Source organism: Cryptotermes secundus, unplaced genomic scaffold (genome assembly GCF_002891405.2).
Source record: "Cryptotermes secundus unplaced genomic scaffold, Csec_1.0 scaffold1069, whole genome shotgun sequence".
Lineage (NCBI taxonomy): Eukaryota > Metazoa > Arthropoda > Insecta > Blattodea > Kalotermitidae > Cryptotermes > Cryptotermes secundus.
The window spans coordinates 191,099-212,073 of NW_019718281.1; the positions used below are offsets into that span (position 1 = coordinate 191,099).

The window sequence follows — 20,975 nt, forward strand, 5'->3', positions numbered from 1 at the left end:
CATGACTGAATTGAATGCACAGAATTTCTTACCGACATGTATACAGTTTTGCACTCACAGATGCTTGCAGTAGTCATCGGAGTTTACGTTTTGAAGTAAGATTCTTATATATGAGGCTGGATGCTACTTTCAGACGTTGCGAAACAACTGCAAACAAACATTACGTCAAGAGTTAATATAGAGGTAATAAATTCGCTCCACTACAATGTTCATTGCTCCTCGGCGATATATTTTTGCGTTATTCAGATTTCATTAAAGGCCTTGGGGTTTCATTAAACTGACCACGCAACACTTTCTATCCGCTAAAATTAGCACTAAATTCGCCGACAAGCGGCTGTGGATCGGTCGGTACAGTTCGCTTGCCGACTAAAGACACGGAATATTTTCTTTTGTTATTCAGATTTCATCATGCCAGGGGCAAGGAAGAACTAGTCAGAAGACGAAGTACAAGATGTAACCGGAAGAATTTTGTAGGGCGGGTGGACAGTGCGCAGGCCTCGAAGAAATGCAAGATTCTGCCACCAATATTCTTAAGGAAAGGCTGTTGATATCTTCTCCAGCTAAGGAAGATCTAATTTTGAAAAAAAGAGGAATTCCGTTTAATTTCACCTCGGATGAGGAAACTGAAATCGTTGGCTATATAACTGAGAAGCAAACCTGTAAATTGGTCACGCCATAGCTCAAGCGGTTAGTCGCTGGCTTCCCACCGCGGCGGTCCGTGTTCGATGCCGGGTCTGGTCAAGTGGGATCTGTGGTAGACAAAGTGGCGCTAGGGAGGGTTTTCTCCGACTACTTCGGTTTCCCCTGCCAATCTTCATTCCACCAAATACTCCATCATCATAATGACCAGGGGCAGGTACAATAGGCCAATCAGTGGTCGCCGTGCTGAGTGGACCCAGTTTGACTCCCCCCCCCCCAAGTGAATTTTTTTAGAACCCTGTAATTTTGGATTTAACATGACCTACGGGCGGCGAAATGTTTCACACTGCAAAGAGAAATGTGAAAAAAATAACCTTCATTCATATATCCGAATTTGTTGTGTTTAATTGTGATAAATTACCAGATGAAAAAATGTAATTGATTTTAAACAGTGATCCTCAAAGTTCCATTATTTATAATCGATTCAAAATTGCGTTCAAATATGTACGTTCTGGCATAAATCAACCTATCGCGGAATTATCTTAATGAAACTGTTTTTTTTCCGTGACTGTTGAGGAATTTTCTGTGATGCACAACACCCATTTTGTCCCACATACACAATATTTATAGATAGACTTGAAAGAATTCTGACGATGGTGTATACTGTACTTCTTTTGGCTTATTTTGGACTTCATCCATCGTCTAACATGTAAAAGACAAAAGACCACGAGGTTTCGGAGACTGGATTTGTCTCCGTCTTCAGGAGGGTAGGGAAGGATAAACCTACTCAGTTGGGCCCGTTAGAAAGAGCTAGTCTCAATCACTGGTCCCTACCCACCTGAAGACGGAGACAGATCCAGTCTCCGAAAAGTCGTGTTCTTTTGTCTTTTACATGCTAGACGATGGATGAAGTCCAAAATAAGCCAAAAAAGTACAATATTTATAGCAATTATCTGTGTCTAATATAACAAAGTTCTAATTACGGTGCTAATAATGTATAAGAATTAACATATTCTGAGTGCCAAGTTAATTCATCGTTAGTACAACGAAATTGACCGAGTCTTCTAGCTGGGAGTCATTTAGTCAAAATTCGTATATAACTACTTAGTTGCTGGATAGTTAACATACAACGGAATAGCTAAGTCATTATTAATAACAAATTGTTGTAGATATCACTCAGCAGTTCTTCAATATTTCTGTCCTTAAATGTCGATATATAATTCGCTTCAAATATCTCTAACCCGAGGGGAGGTCCTAGAAGTAAAACCCTGTTTCAGGCAATAGGAGAAGGGCCATGTGTATTGCATATTAGAAATGGTTTCAACATTGCTTGCAACAGACAAAAAGAACACGAGTGTGAAATTCGGGCACAAGAAAGAAATGTTACCAGATTCGTCTTTATAGACTACTGAAAATTTCAAGAATCAACACTCCGTTTTTGTTCCATGATTGGCATTTCAATAGTTACTGTCCCAGTGTCACAGCATATCTATAATTCTTAGACTTTATTTTCAACACTATTAGTGGAAACAGACAATTACGGTAGGGCAAGTGTGAGTATCGAGTATGAATGAAAAGGGTGGTACATGATTGTGAGTGGCTGAATTTTAGTGTTCTGTGTCACGGCAGAGGTATTTGTCAGTCGTTATATGCTCTTCGTGTGTTCTGCTTGTCGGTTCCATGCCTCCGGGAAGTCCAGTCTGTCGCGAATGTAATAAAAAGAAGACGGGGTGCGTCTCTCAACAGTGCGCAACTGAATCACAGGCTTGCTTAGCATATAGGTGAGGCTAGCGGAGGTGGATTTATGCTGTAATGTGGCGGCTGTGGAGGTTGAGGCGGTTGATGGTGATGATCTGCAGGTGGTGGCTGCAGGGTGGGAGCCGGACCGCCGCCTGCCCAAGGCTGTAGGTTCTGCAGGGCGCTAAGAGAAGTGTTGTTTGCCCCGGTCGCCGCGTGGTGGTGCAGATGTAGCGCTGTATCCCCCGGCGTTGTGCCTCGCTCTGCCGTGTGGTACATCCCCTTGCTAAGTGCTTCTGCCTGCAGGGACATCATAAGCCTATTGGCTGCTTGCCGCTCAGCCTCTCTCTCTTCTGCTGTCTGTCTCCTATCAACACAACGTCAATGCAAAGTCAGGTAACAAGCAATTCTTGCTGCATATTGCAATACAAAGCTATTAGTGCAGTAAACGTTGGAGGTAACGTTTATAAAGTGAGGGGTTTATAAAGTTGTCCCTGTGCCCAACTAATTAAACACCACCCCATGAAGGCTTATGGGAAGTTCAGGTATAGCTGCAGCATTCTTCACCTCGACACTAGATGGAGGTAAGTGTTCAGCTTTAAGCTCCAGCCACTTTACCTCCGGTAAGAAGCTGCGGAACACATTGGATAGGAGGTAGGGTGGAAACTAGAGTCGGTCTAGGTACAGTGCAGAAGAGAAAAATATCCTTCCCTTTACAGAAATCAAACTCCGGTCGTCCAGACCGTAGCCTGTCGCTATACCGACAGATTCCAATGGCAATATCGATCAGGTAACATTCAATTTAAATACCTGTAATTGTTTTAGAATACATGGGCCTAATTCATAATCTTGTATTCGTTCTTCATACGTTTGATACTTAAAGGGCAGTGTTGTGGGTATATGGAGAAAGTATACATTTTTTGTAATGCTGTCCGCTAGTAGGTACCTCTTGCAAAATGCGGGCCTCCAGTGATTTGAAGCCGAACAGCCCTGTATCTAAGCTTACAGCATTAGCCTGTGCATATTTCGTACCTAAGATATTAGACCTGTGTGTAGAATAATACGATATCTATTTGCAATCTGTTGTGGGAGTAGCGCTTTTAAAAGAATAGGTCTAGGACATGGTAATATGCAACTATTGTGTTTTTACCTTACCAATCAATTCTCTCGTTGTATATTATGACTCATATAATGACACAACTACTGGGGGAGTGCATACACTACGTAAGTATCATTTTATTGTTTTCAAGAATTTTTCAGAATTTGTCTGCTCTGCCCCTTTTAACATTTTCATAATTACTTAACACTATTCCATTTTTCTACCCTATTAATATTGGGTGTCCAGATGGAAGGTACCATCTAAAATAAAGAAAAATATATCTCGGAAAGTAATTGTCATAAACGTATCCGGTTTATGTTATCGGAAAGGAAAACCCTGTAAGTTTGTTTTCCATGCCCGGCTTACGCGCACGCGTCTCCACATTTGAGCCACAACGTTAGGAATCACTTGGACAGAGTGATGGCTGGGAGATACTTCGGCAGAACTGGATCAATCGCTGGGCCTTCCAGGTCGCCAGATTTAACTCCACTGAATTTATTTTTGTGGGGTTATATGAAGAACATTATCTACCAGGTTAAGATCAGCGACCTTCAACACCTGAAAACCCGCATAAGGGACGCTGTGGCGTTGGTAACAACATACGTGCTGGATCGTCTTGATATTTGTCGTGCCTGCAAGATAGCCCAAGTTGAAATGTATTGAGAAAGTTGTGTACTCACAAAAAACTTTGATAGTTTCCTTTTGTAGTGGTGTAACCCATTAATGTGTATAATAAAAGCTTTCTGAGATATTTCTATATGTATAATACAAACTCCGTCGTAAATGCAGTACTTCGTTGTAGTTCTTGTTCCCCTTCTTTCATACCACATGTTTCGGCCGCAACCGGCCATCATCAGGTGTATTTCACTTCACGTAGCTGTCACACTGCACTGATCATTAACATTTAATACAGTTTCTGAGATATCATTATTTTATTTTGGATACGTTTCATCCTGACACTCTGTATTTCAAGCTCCATGGAACAGTGCCCTTCCTGAGAGGGAGATAATCGCTCGGCTAGAGAAGAACCACAAGGTTCATTACCGTATTCACAATTTCTCTCCCCTGGACTCTATTCTGAGTCAGTTTAACACAATTGAGACTCTCTGTGGTCTAGTGGCCAGAGTCCCTGGCTACAGATCCAGAGGTCTCGGGTTCAATTCCATTATCTACAAGATTTTTTGAGAAGTAGTGGGACTGTAACGGGTTCCATTCAGCTTCGTGAGGATAATTGAGGAGCTATTTCAAGGAAATAGCGGCTCCAGCATAGAAAGCCGAGATAAACGGCCGTAGGGAACCGTTACGCTGACCATGTGACACCCGCTATCCCCAAAAGTTGCCACTAACTTCGCCGACAAGCGGCGGTCTCTCGGTCGGTATAGTTCGCTTGCGGACTACAGGCCAAGGAGTTTGTTTTTGTTTTTTAGATTGACAACTCGTTTCCCTCAGATACATTTTTAATTTGCTTCCTAATATCTACAGTGTGGTTCTACGTGCCAATAATATTGATCCAAAATATTTCGCAACCCGTAGTATTCATATGTTGTTTATCACGTGTACATTGAGAACGAGTTTTGAGATGCCATGTCTGGCCGTCTACGTGTCCAGTTTTATGTAGATCATGTCCTCTCGCAGACAACTTAAAGGCATTTTGTAAGAACTGTTACGGTTCTCTTCTTTAAAAGTTATTGGGAGATATGCAAGTCGATCTACTACAACCCGTTTGTAGCATTCAACTTTTTACAGTACAGATTTCTCAAAAGCGCATCTCTGTATGAAAACATATATATATATATATATATATATAATACGAAACAGAAAAGTTGATAATATATAGATGCATCTGTACCTCCCACGGGAAGTCAGAAATACCAACATGACTAACGAAATGTGTTCATACCACCTGGAAGATATAGAGGAAAGAGACAACTTGCTAGAACGATGTAAAACTAAAATTATCCGTGTAACAGGCCGTGGAGGCCCATATGGTTGCGAAAGGTTGAGGCTCCCATATCTTCTAGACAATCAGCTCACAGATGACGGTTAGGTTGTTAGCCTTAAGCGCCGGGCGCCTTTTACCCCCAGGAAGATTCCTGGTACTCCTTTCTGTTAAAGGCTGTCGAACCCAGGGACATAGTGTTGCTGGAAGGATTAAGTAATTTGAAAAAATCCCTCCTCATCGGAACTCGAACCCGCGACATTCCGGCTTGTAGCATGGTGCCTCAACGAACTACGCTACCGCGTATCACCTGATGTAAAACTAATGTTGAAACACATCTTAATTGAATAGATTATGAGGGTGTACATTACGAGTAGATTCAACTGGCTGAAACAGAATCCAGTGTACGCTTTTATGAGCACGGTGATGAATGTTTGACTTCCGTAGGAGGAAGAGAAATTCTGAGCTGGTTCAACCTTCTCACTTATTGCTCTGTTCCATAGAGCTAACTATCTAGTTAGATACCAGTAAATTGTACATAATTAAATAGTTTAAAAACACTGCAACAACATCCAGGTAAATGTTGAGTAGCAAATGCAATTTACCTGCACCAAGAGACTTACACAGACCTGAATAAGAAACCAAGGACTGCAGACGCGCTGGATGGAACCTTGTTTTAATAATAGGTGCTGAACTATGCATGCTGGACTTTGGGATGGTAATACGTGTATGTGTGTGCGTTTTGAACGGTCCTCAGAGAGATGGTTTAATCCAGGTCAGTTGACAGAGTTCTGGAGTGGGTTAACGCAAACTAAACCACACGGTAAGCGGTATCACGTGTCCTGTAGGACAGTCAGCGCAGCGGCGCCTAGACCACAGCACCTTGTTCACCATTAGAGTCCTAAAATTCTCTCTTCATAATTCATATCAGGTGACAGAATAAAGACAATGGTGGTGAAGGAACAATTGCAACGCTCTTAAAATTATTGCAGGGCTTTAAATAATGTCACTGGAGCCTTTCTTGTGTTGTCCAGTGCTTCTGTTGCGTGTAGGTGTATGATGGTTTATAACTCTGGGCGAACAACCAGTTCTACACATCTTTCACTATGTCTGTGATATTTACAATAAAGCTCCTTCACTAATTTTTTATTTGTATTTGCAGTTAAACAAAGTAAAACCCACAAATGCTCTTACTGCCTTCATTTCAACAGTCTCCATCCTATTTCTTTGTTCTTGTTCTGAGACTTCATATTTCTGATTCTAAAGTAACACTAATATGTACATAGTTATTTCAAGAATTCCAGGATTGAATCTCTCTTTATTTATTATATAGACCTAATTTTATTGTACCTGCAAGTTGTTAAAATTTATGAAATGATATCAGCAAAATTTGGGCATAACGTCCCACACAAAACTTTACAACTGTGGTAGCTGAACGAGTTTCTAAAACCTCTCCACCGTCATGTTTAAGAATCTTTCCAGAAATTCCTACATCACGGTATGCAATGAGTATATTATCGCGTATACACCAGTTGCTAGGCCAAGACTTCGAAACAAACAACAAGACAAGATATGTGGCTAGGCAATGGAGCTGTAAACACGCCTCTACAGCAATAGTGGAAACGCTCTTATGCAACCCGTTGTTAGGCAGCTGCAGAAGTTGGACTGAAATAATGGAAACTGTTGTGTTTTCTATGTGATTCGTGCCGAGGAGTTATCTTGAATATAACTGAGGCGAACAAACCCGCGTGGTGGCGGGATCGAATACCTCCACCGTGACCTTGTGAGTCGTAGGAGGCGACAAAAATGGAAGTCTCAAATCTGAGACAGTAAAAGAAGTAGGACCCAGAAAGACTGCGCTGGCAAGGCCAGCAGCATATAAAAAAGACAAACCCATCCTCTCGTCAGAGAGGGCGCTCCACAAAAATAAGACCCTAACTGTCAAACAGCAATAAATATCTGGTCATAAGCCCCATATGTGGTCGACACCAAGACTTACTGACTGACTAACCGTCAGTCGCAATGTGACTTTGATTTTAACTCAGACCCAGATAATTGTCATTTGACAAAGAGTTAGTTGCAAACCTGACTGTGAAGAGAAGACTTTATGTGTTTTGTAGTTACAGTGAGACTGTTATAATTACGGTGTTAAAATCCGTTGCCAGGATACGAATAGTGAAGACAGGGAAAACTTAGCTTATGCTAGTTATTTGTAAAGTGTGGAGATAAACGATGGCTTTATAATTACTCGTAGTTCCGAGAGATGTGTATAAGTGGTCAGTAAATCTATTCAACACTCCATTCCCCGTCTATAGTCACGCACCTAAATCATGACAATATATACTTATACCAGCACTTCTAGTGGCACTATGATATGCTTCAGAGTGACTTCAAATTTTTCAGTGCTCCTTCCATTTGCATATGATTGCCTATGCATGCTTTGAAGAATAATACCGAAATTTATCATGAAGAAACAAGCTATGCGATTGTGGGTAGGATTCAGCAACCCCAGTGTACAGTGCAGTGTCCTGCTCTAGAGAACACGGTTACGAACCTTCGGGTTCCATAATAGAATGTGAATTTCAACTATACGCCTATGAAATTATTTAATTCTAATAATGAAGTATAAAATTGTGTGAGCATAAGTTTATTATTACTTGAACTAAATTGAGGAATAGTTAATATAATTTCCCTCATAAAATATATTCCGCAGGTGAAACAGGTCACCTAGTGTTGCTAGGTCAGTAAAATCTGCTCTAGTCTAGGGAAGTCTACAAATGATGGAATCTGCTGAAAGGAGCTTCATTTCAGTTAAAGCATACATTTGGTTATAAAGGGTTATAAATGTTTACCACTGCTCTGCCTCAGTCGGTCTAACAGAATGCTGTGAGTGCATGCACAACAATAAGATAAAAATGAGGACATAGCGACGGACAAGGCAATAACGTAACTGATAACAAATGGTGAAATTGAATAGGATCAGATATTAGTAGATAAGGAATTTATGGAGCGAGACCTGTTATAGAAAAATATGAAGGAAACGTATGAAAATAAAAAAAAAGAAGGCTCGAAAGAATTATAAATTCAAGAAACCTTGGAAACAGCAGCTAGTATCAGCAACATTGGCAGTCTAGACGCTGCTAAGTTGGGCCACTTAGTCGGTCCCTGACTGTCTGCTTGGACCGGCGTTACATGTGCTGACACCTCTAAAGCTTTCATAATTAATTAAAACCTTAATTAAACTCCCCAGCCCGTTACTAGCCAGGACCTCAGAGCCACCAAAACACAGGCGTGATCTGGATTCAGCGAATTTAACAGTGGCGGACTCAAAGACCGCTTTCATATGTGAAGACCGGGTTCGATTATTTGCATAATAAGAGCCTATAAATTCCGTGTCAGATTGATTTATTTATCCTTGGTAATATTTAACAATACTGCATACAATGCCAGTGATTAATGAACTGGGAATGACATGACTGTTCTGAAAGTATCCTTATTATCACGGTATTTGCTTGGAGGGCCTGACGAAAATTGTGACAAATCTGTCATTATAGCTGGCCTCCGAGTGGACAATAGAATCCAGTTCTTACGGACACAAAGCAGGGGAGATCACCACTACATCACCATATCAGTTATCATTACCGATGGAACTGAACTTTTCATTCAGTCGCTCCTCTGTCTCCTTGAAGAAGAGTCCTTCAAAGGTTAAATAACTGCTCAAGAAACTCCTTTCATACAACCCGAAGGACTATTATCGTGTTCGCAAAAGCTCACAATTGGACCCTATTCTCAGCCAGTTATATCCAGCTGACAGCTTCAAACGTTATTTAATTAATATCTCTAAATATTATCTTCTCATACAATGCTAGACGTGCGCACTATCAATGAATGTGCTTTGAATCCCGAACGGTAGGACCAGTGTTAGCTGGCTGTCCGTTCTGTGATTCAATTATGACCCCGTGTGTTATAGGGACACTGACTGAAGGCTATTTGTGAAACTAAATGAACATCAGAGACTAGATAATGAGAGGTACAGCTGGTTTTGTTATTTCTACATTATAATTCTATATCCCGATTTTTAATTTTTCGACAAACTTTCGCTGATGTAAAATACATCCAAATTCTTATCAACTGATGTGGTTATTCAACTTAACTACGAGTATAAATATAGGCTAGCGAGGCTTGTACTGCGCCCTGCTTCTGTCTATCCTGATTTCAGCTTTCCATGCTTCCCCTCAGTATCTGCAATCGATATGTAGGAATAATATTACCTCGAAATGGGCTGTGATAGCTAACTTCCAAATCCATGCTTATTTACCATTAACTAGCTTATAGAATTGTAGATTCTGATTGCTTAATAAATAAATAAATAAAAGAATTTGCCATTATCATCTTCCACGATAATTCGACGTTATATAATCTACGCAGTTAAAACAGCTTCCTCAAATAATTAAAAATCAGTCAATTTAAAACTATCCTAAGACATATGTGTGAGAACGAAACAGAAACACGGTGAAAAACGAGATCATGGCGACTGTAAAACAAATGAATGTAAAAGGAGCCATGTTGATAACTCGACAATATGGGAGATAACACACACCAGGCATGTTTCAAATATTCATACGTCAGAGTTCCCGTAAGTAGCTCAAATCACCAGTGAACAGCAAAATTGCTTATATTTTTTAAGAACGACGGAATTAATTGTTCATTTTATTTGAAAACAAACCTGTAGCTGATTGTATGCTGGGGTGATGGAACCAAGGAGAACGGGTTGAATGAAAAGCGGAACGCTGAACTTAGAAGAGAGCTAATGAATGCAAACCGAGTTTAATTTTGGAATGTATGTAGAGAAGACACTGCATGGGAACCTGGGCTTAAACAGGACAATAATTTTAAAACGGATCTTAAGGATATAGTGCTTGTGAATGCGCACTAGATTCAACTGGCTCATGACAGGCTCACAACTATTTCATACTATTAACTAAAATACACTAATAGATACACTTATATTATTATTATTATTATTATTATTATTATTTAATTAGTATGTAGCATGTACGTATATGTGAGTATGGGTGTGCAGGGAGGTTGGATAATTTTGAAAGGACTGTGCAGCTGTTGCTGTAATTCAGCATGGTTGCCTGTTGGGAAGACACCAATTAACACAGTCCTCCTAAATGGACTAGAAATGGCATGAAAATGCCACACATTATAATATCGTGAGATCATGAAACTTGGCGCATTATTCCACACACAGTAAAAATTAACTCAAGAGAATACATGCATGTAGTAAAGGAGTTCGCAGCTGAGGAATTCTCAATTCCATATCGGCTGGGCAGCAGACGTAGCGCCACTAGAGGGGTAACGGTATGGGTCTAGCAAAGATATCTAATTAAGGCTCTCAAAATTCCAGTGTTGCACCCTATAGGCCTGTTCGAAAATCTGGAGATGAAATTTTTCTACACTTCTCTCTCTCTCTGTATATCTCCCTATTGATGCCTGTCTCTCCTTCTTTCCTTCTTCCTGTCTCTTCCATTTCCATTATTTCTATATATCTATTTTTCTGCCATTCTCCCTTTCTTCCTTGCAGCTGTGTCCTTTGGTACTAATGGTCGTACAGCTGATCAAAACTCGACGATCACTGTGAACTTCAAGGTTTGTTGCCTTATTCACAGAAGCCCACAGGGACATAACTATACACTTCAGTCCTTTGAACACATTAGGCCACATTAATATTGTCACGTATAGGGGTTAGCCTGTCGAATAACGAGTTCTACATTCAATGACTGAAAATATTGACACTTCTTTACAACTACATTCAATTGTGACAGCTCACAGTCAGTGACTGTCTTCGGCTCGTTCCGTTCCTTGCTGGACTACGAGTGTCTTCTCTTCTACTGTGACGAATGGAGGGCACGAACCACTGCTCACACACTGAAATCACTGAACGACGTCTGTCTGACGAGTGCTCTCGATTTACCAGTGAGTTCTCTTTTATAACTTCCAGACGGCCCTAATATATGTCACTCTGTCTTATAGTTCCTGTGTTATTCTGTTCGTTGTCACGGGAATCTGTGTTTAGCGACTTGCTACATAGCAGCGACTCGTTCGTTGCTATTCATTGCAGCGGGCACGTGATTACCGAGCCACTGTTCAGCAATGAACATCAGCTCTGTCTCCGATATCCCGACTTTCAGGCTGTGTTTATTATTCCTTCACAGTATTAAATAAATCTGGATGTTTTCCTTGTAGTGTACTTGTGTGTTTTGCGCGATTACCACAACGAACAGCGATTTCTTTAATGAAAACCATCACCAGTTGGCCTCTATAAGCGAAACCAATTGTATTTTTTGTTTTTAGGTTCCGAATCTCTAAATATTCTCTAGATAAAATTCAAGCCTCAGAGAGTTAAATTATTAAAACATTTTAAATGCTTGGGAAAGGTGGACATATGATATTCATGAGCAAATTATGAACAAAGTACACCCATGAAATTCACGTTTGTATTGGAAAATATTTACATAATTTCCAAAGCTCCTACACCATGAAATATACGACGCAAGTTTATAAAACTATACTACATCCGTGTAAGGTTTGAGGCTTTCACGGTGNTATACTACATCCCTTGGCTTATATTAGTAAAGAACTTGGGAGTGTCAGTCTGGTGGGAAGAACACGGTTCAAATTGTGGCAGATATTACTACTCACCCTGGATCATAAGTGAGGTTTGTTCAGCCCTGTGCGATTACACGAGGCTACACTAATCACAAACGACAGTCAATTATCTACGCCCTTTGGGCCCTGTCATTACAAAGCTTATTAACCAATTCACACTAGTTCGTTGCAGTCCGTTTTTTTATCAGATGACGAGGAAATTACTTGGCCCATTGCTGTGGTTATAATGAATTAAAACTGTTACTAGTTCTGACGTTATTTTGTGTTACGCCCTCGCTGCACAAATAACTGCAATTTTGCGAATTTAAAATTATCTACAGCGCCCTTCCCCACACGGTGCTCTCGCAACATGTTTTGCATTGTTACACGCACCTTAACACGTCCCTGCAAAGCTCATGAGAGCATATTTTATAATTACGTCACATGTTGAAGTACATCCTGGATATAAAGTTTATGTCAAGGTTAAGCACGTGCTATAGTGAACGTTTTATATATGTACTTAAAAAGACAGAAAAACTAAACGCACCTCCTCTCGTGTTTTAGGAATAAGGTTTGAAAATATAGACACAAAATTTCAAAGAATGTTCTATTTTAATATGTGATGTGTGTATGTGTAAGTTTGGGCCATAGCAATTTGACTCTTGCACCACGATCATCACTGACCTCTTCTGCTTCCCATTTGATTAATCCTTCATTAATCTTACATTTCAGATGAAATGTAGGATCCTATTTATGGGGCTTCATAATAGTAACGTGGTTCCATGAATTACTGGCCCAGGTGACGAATCTTAAATAAGCTATGGCCTCGCAATCACACAGGATATATGTGCCTGATTCAACCTCTTCTAGGCACCTTAAACGAGTGGGATCATCTGTCAATCCCAGTTTGAAAAGATATCCTTTAAGGTAATATTGTCCTGTAAATAGTCTTATCACCAAATTTAATTTGTCTCTATTTAGCTTCAACTGATCCTTTGTTCCTCGGCAGAGGGCCCTAGTGTAAGTCCCCTTGCCTGTTTGAGTCCAGTTATGGCTTCCTAATGTTTTTGTGATTTCTGTTCATCCAGAGATCGCTGTCTTGGCAACTCCAATTGAGATGCCACAAGCTGGTTCAGGTCCTGTGAACGGTTGTTCAGATCCTGTTCTTGCCGGCTGATCTGCGGTTTCATTCCCAGCAATACTCTCCTACTGAGATGCCGCAAGCCGGTTCAGGTCCTGTTCTTGCCAGCTGATTTGAGGTTTCATTCCCCGCAATACTCTCCTACTGAGGTGCCGCAAGCTGGTTCAGATCCTGTGAACGGCTGTTCAGATCCTGTTCTTGCCAGCTGATCTGCGGTTTCATTCCCTGCAATACTCTCCTACTGAGGTGCCGCAAGCTGGTTCAGATCCTGTGAACGGCTGTTCAGATCCTGTTCTTGCCAGCTGATCTGCGGTTTCATTCCCTGCAATACTCTCCTACTGAGGTGCCGCAAGCTGGTTCAGATCCTGTGAACGGCTGTTCAGATCCTGTTCTTGCCAGCTGATCTGCGGTTTCATTCCCTGCAATACTCTCCTACTGAGGTGCCGCAAGCTGGTTCAGATCCTGTGAACGGCTGTTCAGATCCTGTTCTTGCCAGCTGATCTGCGGTTTCATTCCCTGCAATACTCTCCTACTGAGGTGCCGCAAGCTGGTTCAGATCCTGTGAACGGCTGTTCAGATCCTGTTCTTGCCAGCTGATCTGCGGTTTCATTCCCTGCAATACTCTCCTACTGAGGTGCCGCAAGCTGGTTCAGATCCTGTGAACGGCTGTTCAGATCCTGTTCTTGCCAGCTGATCTGCGGTTTCATTCCCTGCAATACTCTCCTACTGAAATGCCGCAAGCTGGTACAGATCCTGTTCTTGCCAGCTGATTTGCGATTTCATTCCCAGCAGTACCCTCCTACTGAGATGCCGCAATCTGATTCAGGTCCTGTGAACGGCTGTGCAATCCTGTTCTTGCCTGCTGTTCTGCAGTTTCAATATCCACAATACTCTCATGACCAGACACCCATATCATTTGAAACCTCCTAATTGATATCTGATAACTTAGATTCTATATAGTGTAAATTGTATATTTTTATGGCAAAGGTGCTCACCCTTAAGAACAAATTATAATTATAATCGGGAAAAAGAAACAAAAAATAGAAAACATGAAAAGTTTATGTAGTATTACATAAAATATACTAAAATCTTTTACTGTTATCTGTATGAAATTGAATGAACTAAAAGTTTTCGGCTACCTCTCCTACATCTAAGCCTTAAGTTTCCCCACCAAAAGTGACAGAGCTGACGTTAATCATAGATTTCTGAGCGCAAAGTACTAGCTGGAGTCCAGCGTCCCCTCAATGAACAGAAACCCAAGAAAGACATTTGATTTTACGAATACTTACTTTGCACATATACATTGCAAAAGCTTACAAAATTCGACGAAAACGCCGAAGATTTAATCTTTTTAAAATAGATTAAAATCTCCATAAATAAACAATATTACAGCTAAACATGCCCAGCACTCCACGTGTTAGCCCAATGAGCTTCAAGGCACTGAAAAATATAGCTTCTTCCTTGGCAAGACTACATAAACCAGGAGATTACCATCTCGCCCTCTTACTGCAGTTTACCCTACTAATTCTGAAATAGATATATTAGTTTACATACATGTATTCGCCTTCAACGCAGCCTTGAATGAACATAATTGTGCTTCCTTGATGCACGGAAGTATTGTTACTTGGAGCACTCATGCTCAAGGAATAGAGTGCTTTCTGGCTCCCCGAATTATACTCTCTCCACTATCTTCATTTTCTTTTCGAAGCTGTAATGCTGTAAGTCTCTTCAATTACTCATATACAGTTCAGAGTGTATCAATGAATACTGAATTTACATTATAAAATCTTTCATTTACTAGCCATATTACACATTTCGTCTGAAGTTCAGACAAATTTTTGTTCTAGACATAAAAGTGGCCTCCAACCCCAGTCCAGAAACATTTCGTTCCTTTCACGTAAAATATTTTTAATCTATAAAGGCTTCTTTGCAGACAAACACGCTTAATAACTCCTACGGGTATGATCTTACTGAAACTAAATACATTTATACACATTCAGTGCACAGTATGTCTACTGAATTTTATGTGGACACACACACACACCTCCAGAGTCTCCATAAAATAAAAGCACATTTCAAGTTTAAATATTTAATGAATGCAATGAGGCAGATTTACACAAACGTGACTAAACAGCTTGTGCGCTTTTGGATTTGGCTGTACCAAGTAAACTCGGTATATGCTGTAATTCGGCTGCTGTCACATGATTTGAGCCTTGCTTTCATCTGTTTTACCAACATCGTCTCTGAGGAGGCTGCGACTTTTACGTTGCACAGGCATAACCCGAAGGAAAAGTCCAATTGACAGAGATCGCATTGAGTGGACGCCCAAGAAAAGTGTTCTCCTCAATTTTACCACTTCATTTTCCTGCACTGAGCATTCAATGATTACAGAATAATATCACCATCTCGTTGGAAATTAAAATTTTCTATCATGTCCAAATACAACTTACCATAATATATATTACTTCACTTGCTATGTTTTTTTCTCATCCTATTTCTATAACATTCATTTTAGTATTATCTTTCCACATATGCCTGGATTTCCTAGTGTCTCTTTCCTTCAGGTTTCTATCAACACTTTATATTAGCTTCTATTCTCTCCTGCACGTGCTACATGTATTGCTCATCTAATCCTCCTCGTTACGATTATGCAAATACTTGGCGATAAGTGAAATTTATGAAGCTCCTCGCTACACATTTTTCTCCAGATGCCTGCTACACTATCCCTCTTAGTTCCAAATAGTCTCATGAGCACCTTCTTCTCGAATATTCTCAGCTCTGTTCTTCCAACATTCTGAGAGATCAATTTTCATACCCATACATAACTACGTATAATTTGACGAAATTCTGTATTTCAGTCTGCACTTCTCTATGTACAGGACAAGAAGACAATACATTTGAATTGAATTGTAGATATTTCTCGAATTTGATCTGCATTTTATTTCTTCATGGATGCAATTTTGATTTGTTAATAGTTATGTTATTAATTAACTGATATTCCTTCAAGATGGAAGAATTGTATTCTGTCTTGCCTGCTATGTCGGACCGGAACTACCATAGGAGATGTCGAGTACGTTTAACTCGGAAGTACTCAAGAGCCGCATTCTGTCCGGACTGCACCGTTTCTTTCCCTACTAAGTGCACTTGAATTATTGAGAGGAGAGATAGTTCTCAAAGCATCTGTCTGCTGTGTGATCAGATTTAAAACCAAAAGAAGCTGAGGTGAATGGATACATGTCATGGTTCTTTACTTTGTAGGAATTCTGATAGTTTTTTCCTGCCATTGTATGATCGCTGACATCTTCGCTGGCAGCAGCACTTGACAAATGCGGTCATCAGCTCTCTTCAGAATAGCGGATTATTCGAAAGGGCGATAATAAATTAGCAACAGTTATCAGGTATAGTATTAATCGACTTTGATTCAAATTTGTGAAATATTTAAGTGAATATTAATATGATGGTAACACGTGATGACACTCTTTGGTGTAAAAAATTAATTCTCAGTTTTTTGCAAGTAAGAAGTGGCATAATTTTCACAGTGTGATCAATCGTATATATCTATAATTAACTCTTATATTTTTATGATTTATTTGATTTTTACTTTTTTGAAAAATGAAACTTATATGGACCTAACTCGTCTTTTTGAATAAGCAGAACACGTAGCGCACGGGGGAGGGATAAGACTCGCAAAGCCTGAAGAAAAGACACCTCTTAGAGGAAATGTTAGTAGATGGGAGGACAATGTAAAATGGATCCCAAAGAAACGGCGTGCAGTGCTGTGGGCTGGATAGGCACTGAGGGCACGTTATTGTGAATAATAAAATTTAAAAAAACATTTAGAGTCAGTCAGAACTTCCAAGTAACTTTTTAAACCTGAGGATTCATTGCCGTGTTCACAAGAATTTACGCTTGGTTCTTATTCTGAGCCAGATGAATCCAGTCCACAATCTCCTGTCCCATTTTTTCAATATCTATTTTACGTAACCTCCGATCACTAAATAACCCTCCGAAATGTTCTGTTCTTCTTTTTCCCCACGAAACTTAATTTGCACGGATTTATCTTCTCTTCCATGCGTGCTAGAAGCATCACCCATTTCATTCTATTAGTATTCTATTCAATATAAATTATGAAAATACTGCCTAAAAGTGTATGATGATGATGCACTAGCAAAATTATTGTTTTTTTTTTCAACATTTTTCGTCATCCCATTTCTATTCAGATCACCCTTCGAAGACCGGACTACATTTCTGTCCTCAGATAAACAGCCTATTCAGTTCAGCCAAGTCAATGGAACTAGTCCCTGTGTCCGAAGACAGGGACTGCTCTTGTTAAAATATGTTGTTATAACTGGAGTGGGATAGTGCCCGTTGGTGATCTCTGGTAATGATGATGTTGAAATTTATGTTTCTACTGCAGTGGCGTTAGTTAGTAACTATTAAAAAGATATTTATTAAATTGCTCCTTGAGTCGACCTAAGAGGAAAAAGGTAAAGCTATCACTGAAAGAGATCGTGGAGGCCCATAGGATTGTGAGACGTAGAGGCTCCTATATTTTCTAGACAATCGGCTCAGAGACGGCGGTGAGGTTGTCAGCCTTACACGCCAGCAGCCTTTTACCCCAAGGAAGATTCCTGATACTCATTTCTGTTAGAGACTGAGTCGACCCCAGGACCATAATGCGGCTGGAAGAATCAGACCGTACAAATAAGAAAATCTTCCTTCACTTAAGAAGGTAAAGTTGTTTTATTATACTTAACTAAGGACCACTCCATTGAAACTTACTGAGGAGTGGATTTACTTCTCAACGCATTTTTGACCTCAGCATTAGATGTAAGTGAGTAGTCAGGTTCTGTAAGGGGACACATTTCTCTAGGAATGTAACTCCAATTACTCGGTCCTCCAAAAAGCATAGCTACTGCACCGACTGATCCATTGCTGTTCTCCTTCTTCTTTTCCTTAAAAGTACTAATTCAGCAACAATATTTGATTGAATATTACACCCTAATGGAAACTTTTTAGAGAAGTTCAGATATTACCCATTTTCCTCCCATGTAAATTAAGTAACAGTGAGGTTGTGACTTGATTTTTGCAGATGGAATTTATATAGAACGACAGAACACTCCTCTGGACCCAGTATCTGAAGGAGACCGTCTTGAGATGATCGAGTGTGTAGAACTGTGGTCCCCAGGATACAAGTCGCTCACTGAACTCAAGGAGATATCAGCCAGGAATTGGGATTTAAACCGGAGACGCTTTCCAGCATTCATAGAGTGGCGCCGCCGCCTCCCCTACCGCCGCCAGGTTGACGTGTGTCGTCAGGCCTTCTGAATATTTCACTGCGCTAAACAGCCGAGTCGTGTACCAGATGCAATATTCACGCGCATTGAGCACCGTTGTTATGTATAATGCAAAGGGATACCACTTTTTAAACTGTCGAGGGTTTTAGCTGGCCCGGCAGACACCCTTATACAACCCTCTCATCTTCTTTTTGTTTTCTTTCAAGAGGATAAAAGGGACACAGTCACTCCTTTGTTACGTTTCGTTTCTTTATTAAAACGAATTTTATAAAAGTTTAATTCAATTTGGAACACATTTAGATGACATCTCCTGCTTCCAGAAACGGGACAAGTAGACGTTTATGTAATTTCTATCTCAGCTCTTTGCGATTGATTTGAGAGCAATTTCGGATGTCACATTCAGTAACCATCCAGCATTCATGAACCCAAATTCCATACGATTTTACTCCGATTTCGTTCTAAGCTCTAGATACTACTACGTAATAAGGAAAATAGAAAAGAATGATGTAACAGTAGCTTCCATGCTTACAGGCTTTGCAATATTCTAAGTAAGATTCTTTATGAACGAATATGATGCTGCCATTTCGTTCGCTGTCAAGTCTACTATTGGTACAATCTCTCAATGGTAAGGTCAGGTTTCTCTGGTGTCAAGGCCTACATGAAATGTCTCATCTCTAATTATTGGACCTATATTAATGGCTGTGTTTATTTCAATTTATATTCTTTTTGCCGATCACAGTTGTCGCGCGGTCTAAGGCATATACTCTTTTAGCTCGCTCGGAAGCCGGGATCGTGGATTCGAATCACACAAAAGGCATGGATTTTTGTGTTTGTGTTGCCCTGTGTTTATGTAGAAGCTTTGCGACAAGCTGATTCCTCGTCCAAGGAGTCCTACCGTCTGTAAAATATTCAAAATGAAAAAAGTATAACATTGACACCGCAAAGGTATGAGAGGAAGGGATTAAGTGTACCCTTCTACGACTTTATTCTTGTCATAATAGTTTTACATATTTTAGATAAAATTTTCTATCATCTTACAAAGTCAATTTGATGCCCATTCGAAATATATATGCCATATGATTTTACAATCCGCATCCAAGAATGAAATTTACATAAGGTGTTATTATCTTAAGGTTAGTGCGCAGTAACAATAAAAGTCGATTTATTTATGGAATTTCTGTTTACGTATTTTTGTTATTATACAGCCCACACACATTGGTGATAAAAGTCAATTTAGTTTCTAAAACTACGAGTATATGTATTACGATCAAAATCCAAAACGATCCATAAAAGAAAAACTCCGTGTATTTAGTCCTCAAGCGAACTATACCGACTGAGCTACCGCCTCTTGTCTCCTGGTAAAACGATCCATAATGATCTAAAAATATAGACTTGGTTGATCTTATGCACTGTAAAAATATACCAGAAGAATATTAAAGATGTACGTTTCAAATTATTTAAAGCAGTTGACTTTGCATAACAAAACATATGTACTTATACGACAGGACTCTGTAACATTTTTTCTTACAAACATTTAAAATTTCGTTTGAAATATTTCTCGGTTTGTATGACTGACAGATAAACTAACTACTGGACAACCGATTTATTGAAAGATCTATTCCTGACTTACGGATCAACGATAGAATAGGCACAATTTTGAGCCACCTCAATCCAGTCTATTTACTTAAGGCCTTTATCTTCGCTTCGTCTTAAATACTAGTCTATAAAAATGTACAAGACTTCACGGCGATAAGTGATCAGATTCTGCCTGCTAGTTACCATACTGAAGCATGTGAGCACCAGTATTTCAGAAGTATATGCTGTCTCTATCCTTAGGCTCTAACTTGTACTCTGAAGCAGTCTTTTCTTCCGAAACACTTTTATCTACATACAAGACTTACATGGTGGCGCAACCCTAAAAGGCATAATAACCTCCAATTTTAGTTCTTACTTACCATTTTTTTTTCGGTTTCTCCAGCAGAAATCTGTGTGCATTTACTCCATTCTATATAGTGCAACCGCGATTTAATGATCCCTGGCAGCGCCTGCGCGTGACGTAATAATCCCCACATAGAACCGAAGAATGTAGCAATGTTGCCGGGACGTCGATGCATGCAAATGAAGCCTGGAAATTTATGGCAGTGGAAGAGTACTGGTAAATAAAGAGAACAACTGACAATACGCCAGGCCAACGTGTGGTTGTCAGGCAGTCTTTCGAGGTAGTCAGCGCTGACGTCACTATCCGCTTATACTGTTTTGAGGCTGATAGAGCTTAGTGCTGATACAAGGTACTATCAAATCACAGCCGGAATAGTCCTTAACACTTTCGGAAATATTACGTATCATAACTCTATGCTACTGGTTTCTTCTCTAGTCCGAAAGCGGCTCAGATTGTAAAGAAATTCTCCACCTTTTTACTCGTATGGAAACCAAGGGCTTACTATCATGTTCACAGGAGTCAATTGTTAG

At 40.0% G+C, this 20,975-nt stretch overlaps 1 protein-coding gene across 1 annotated transcript in view; it reads right to left on the reverse strand.

Annotated features, from left to right (window-relative positions):
* Positions 1-1,571: 1,571 nt before the first annotated feature.
* The window catches only part of LOC111875519 (homeobox protein Nkx-6.1), a 109,494-nt gene continuing 90,090 nt past the window's right edge, over positions 1,572-20,975 (reverse strand). The window contains exon 3 of the mRNA XM_023871836.2: positions 1,572-2,743. Coding sequence (XP_023727604.1) covers positions 2,410-2,743 — 334 coding nt within the window. The 3' untranslated portion in view covers positions 1,572-2,409. The remainder of the gene's footprint in view (positions 2,744-20,975) is intronic.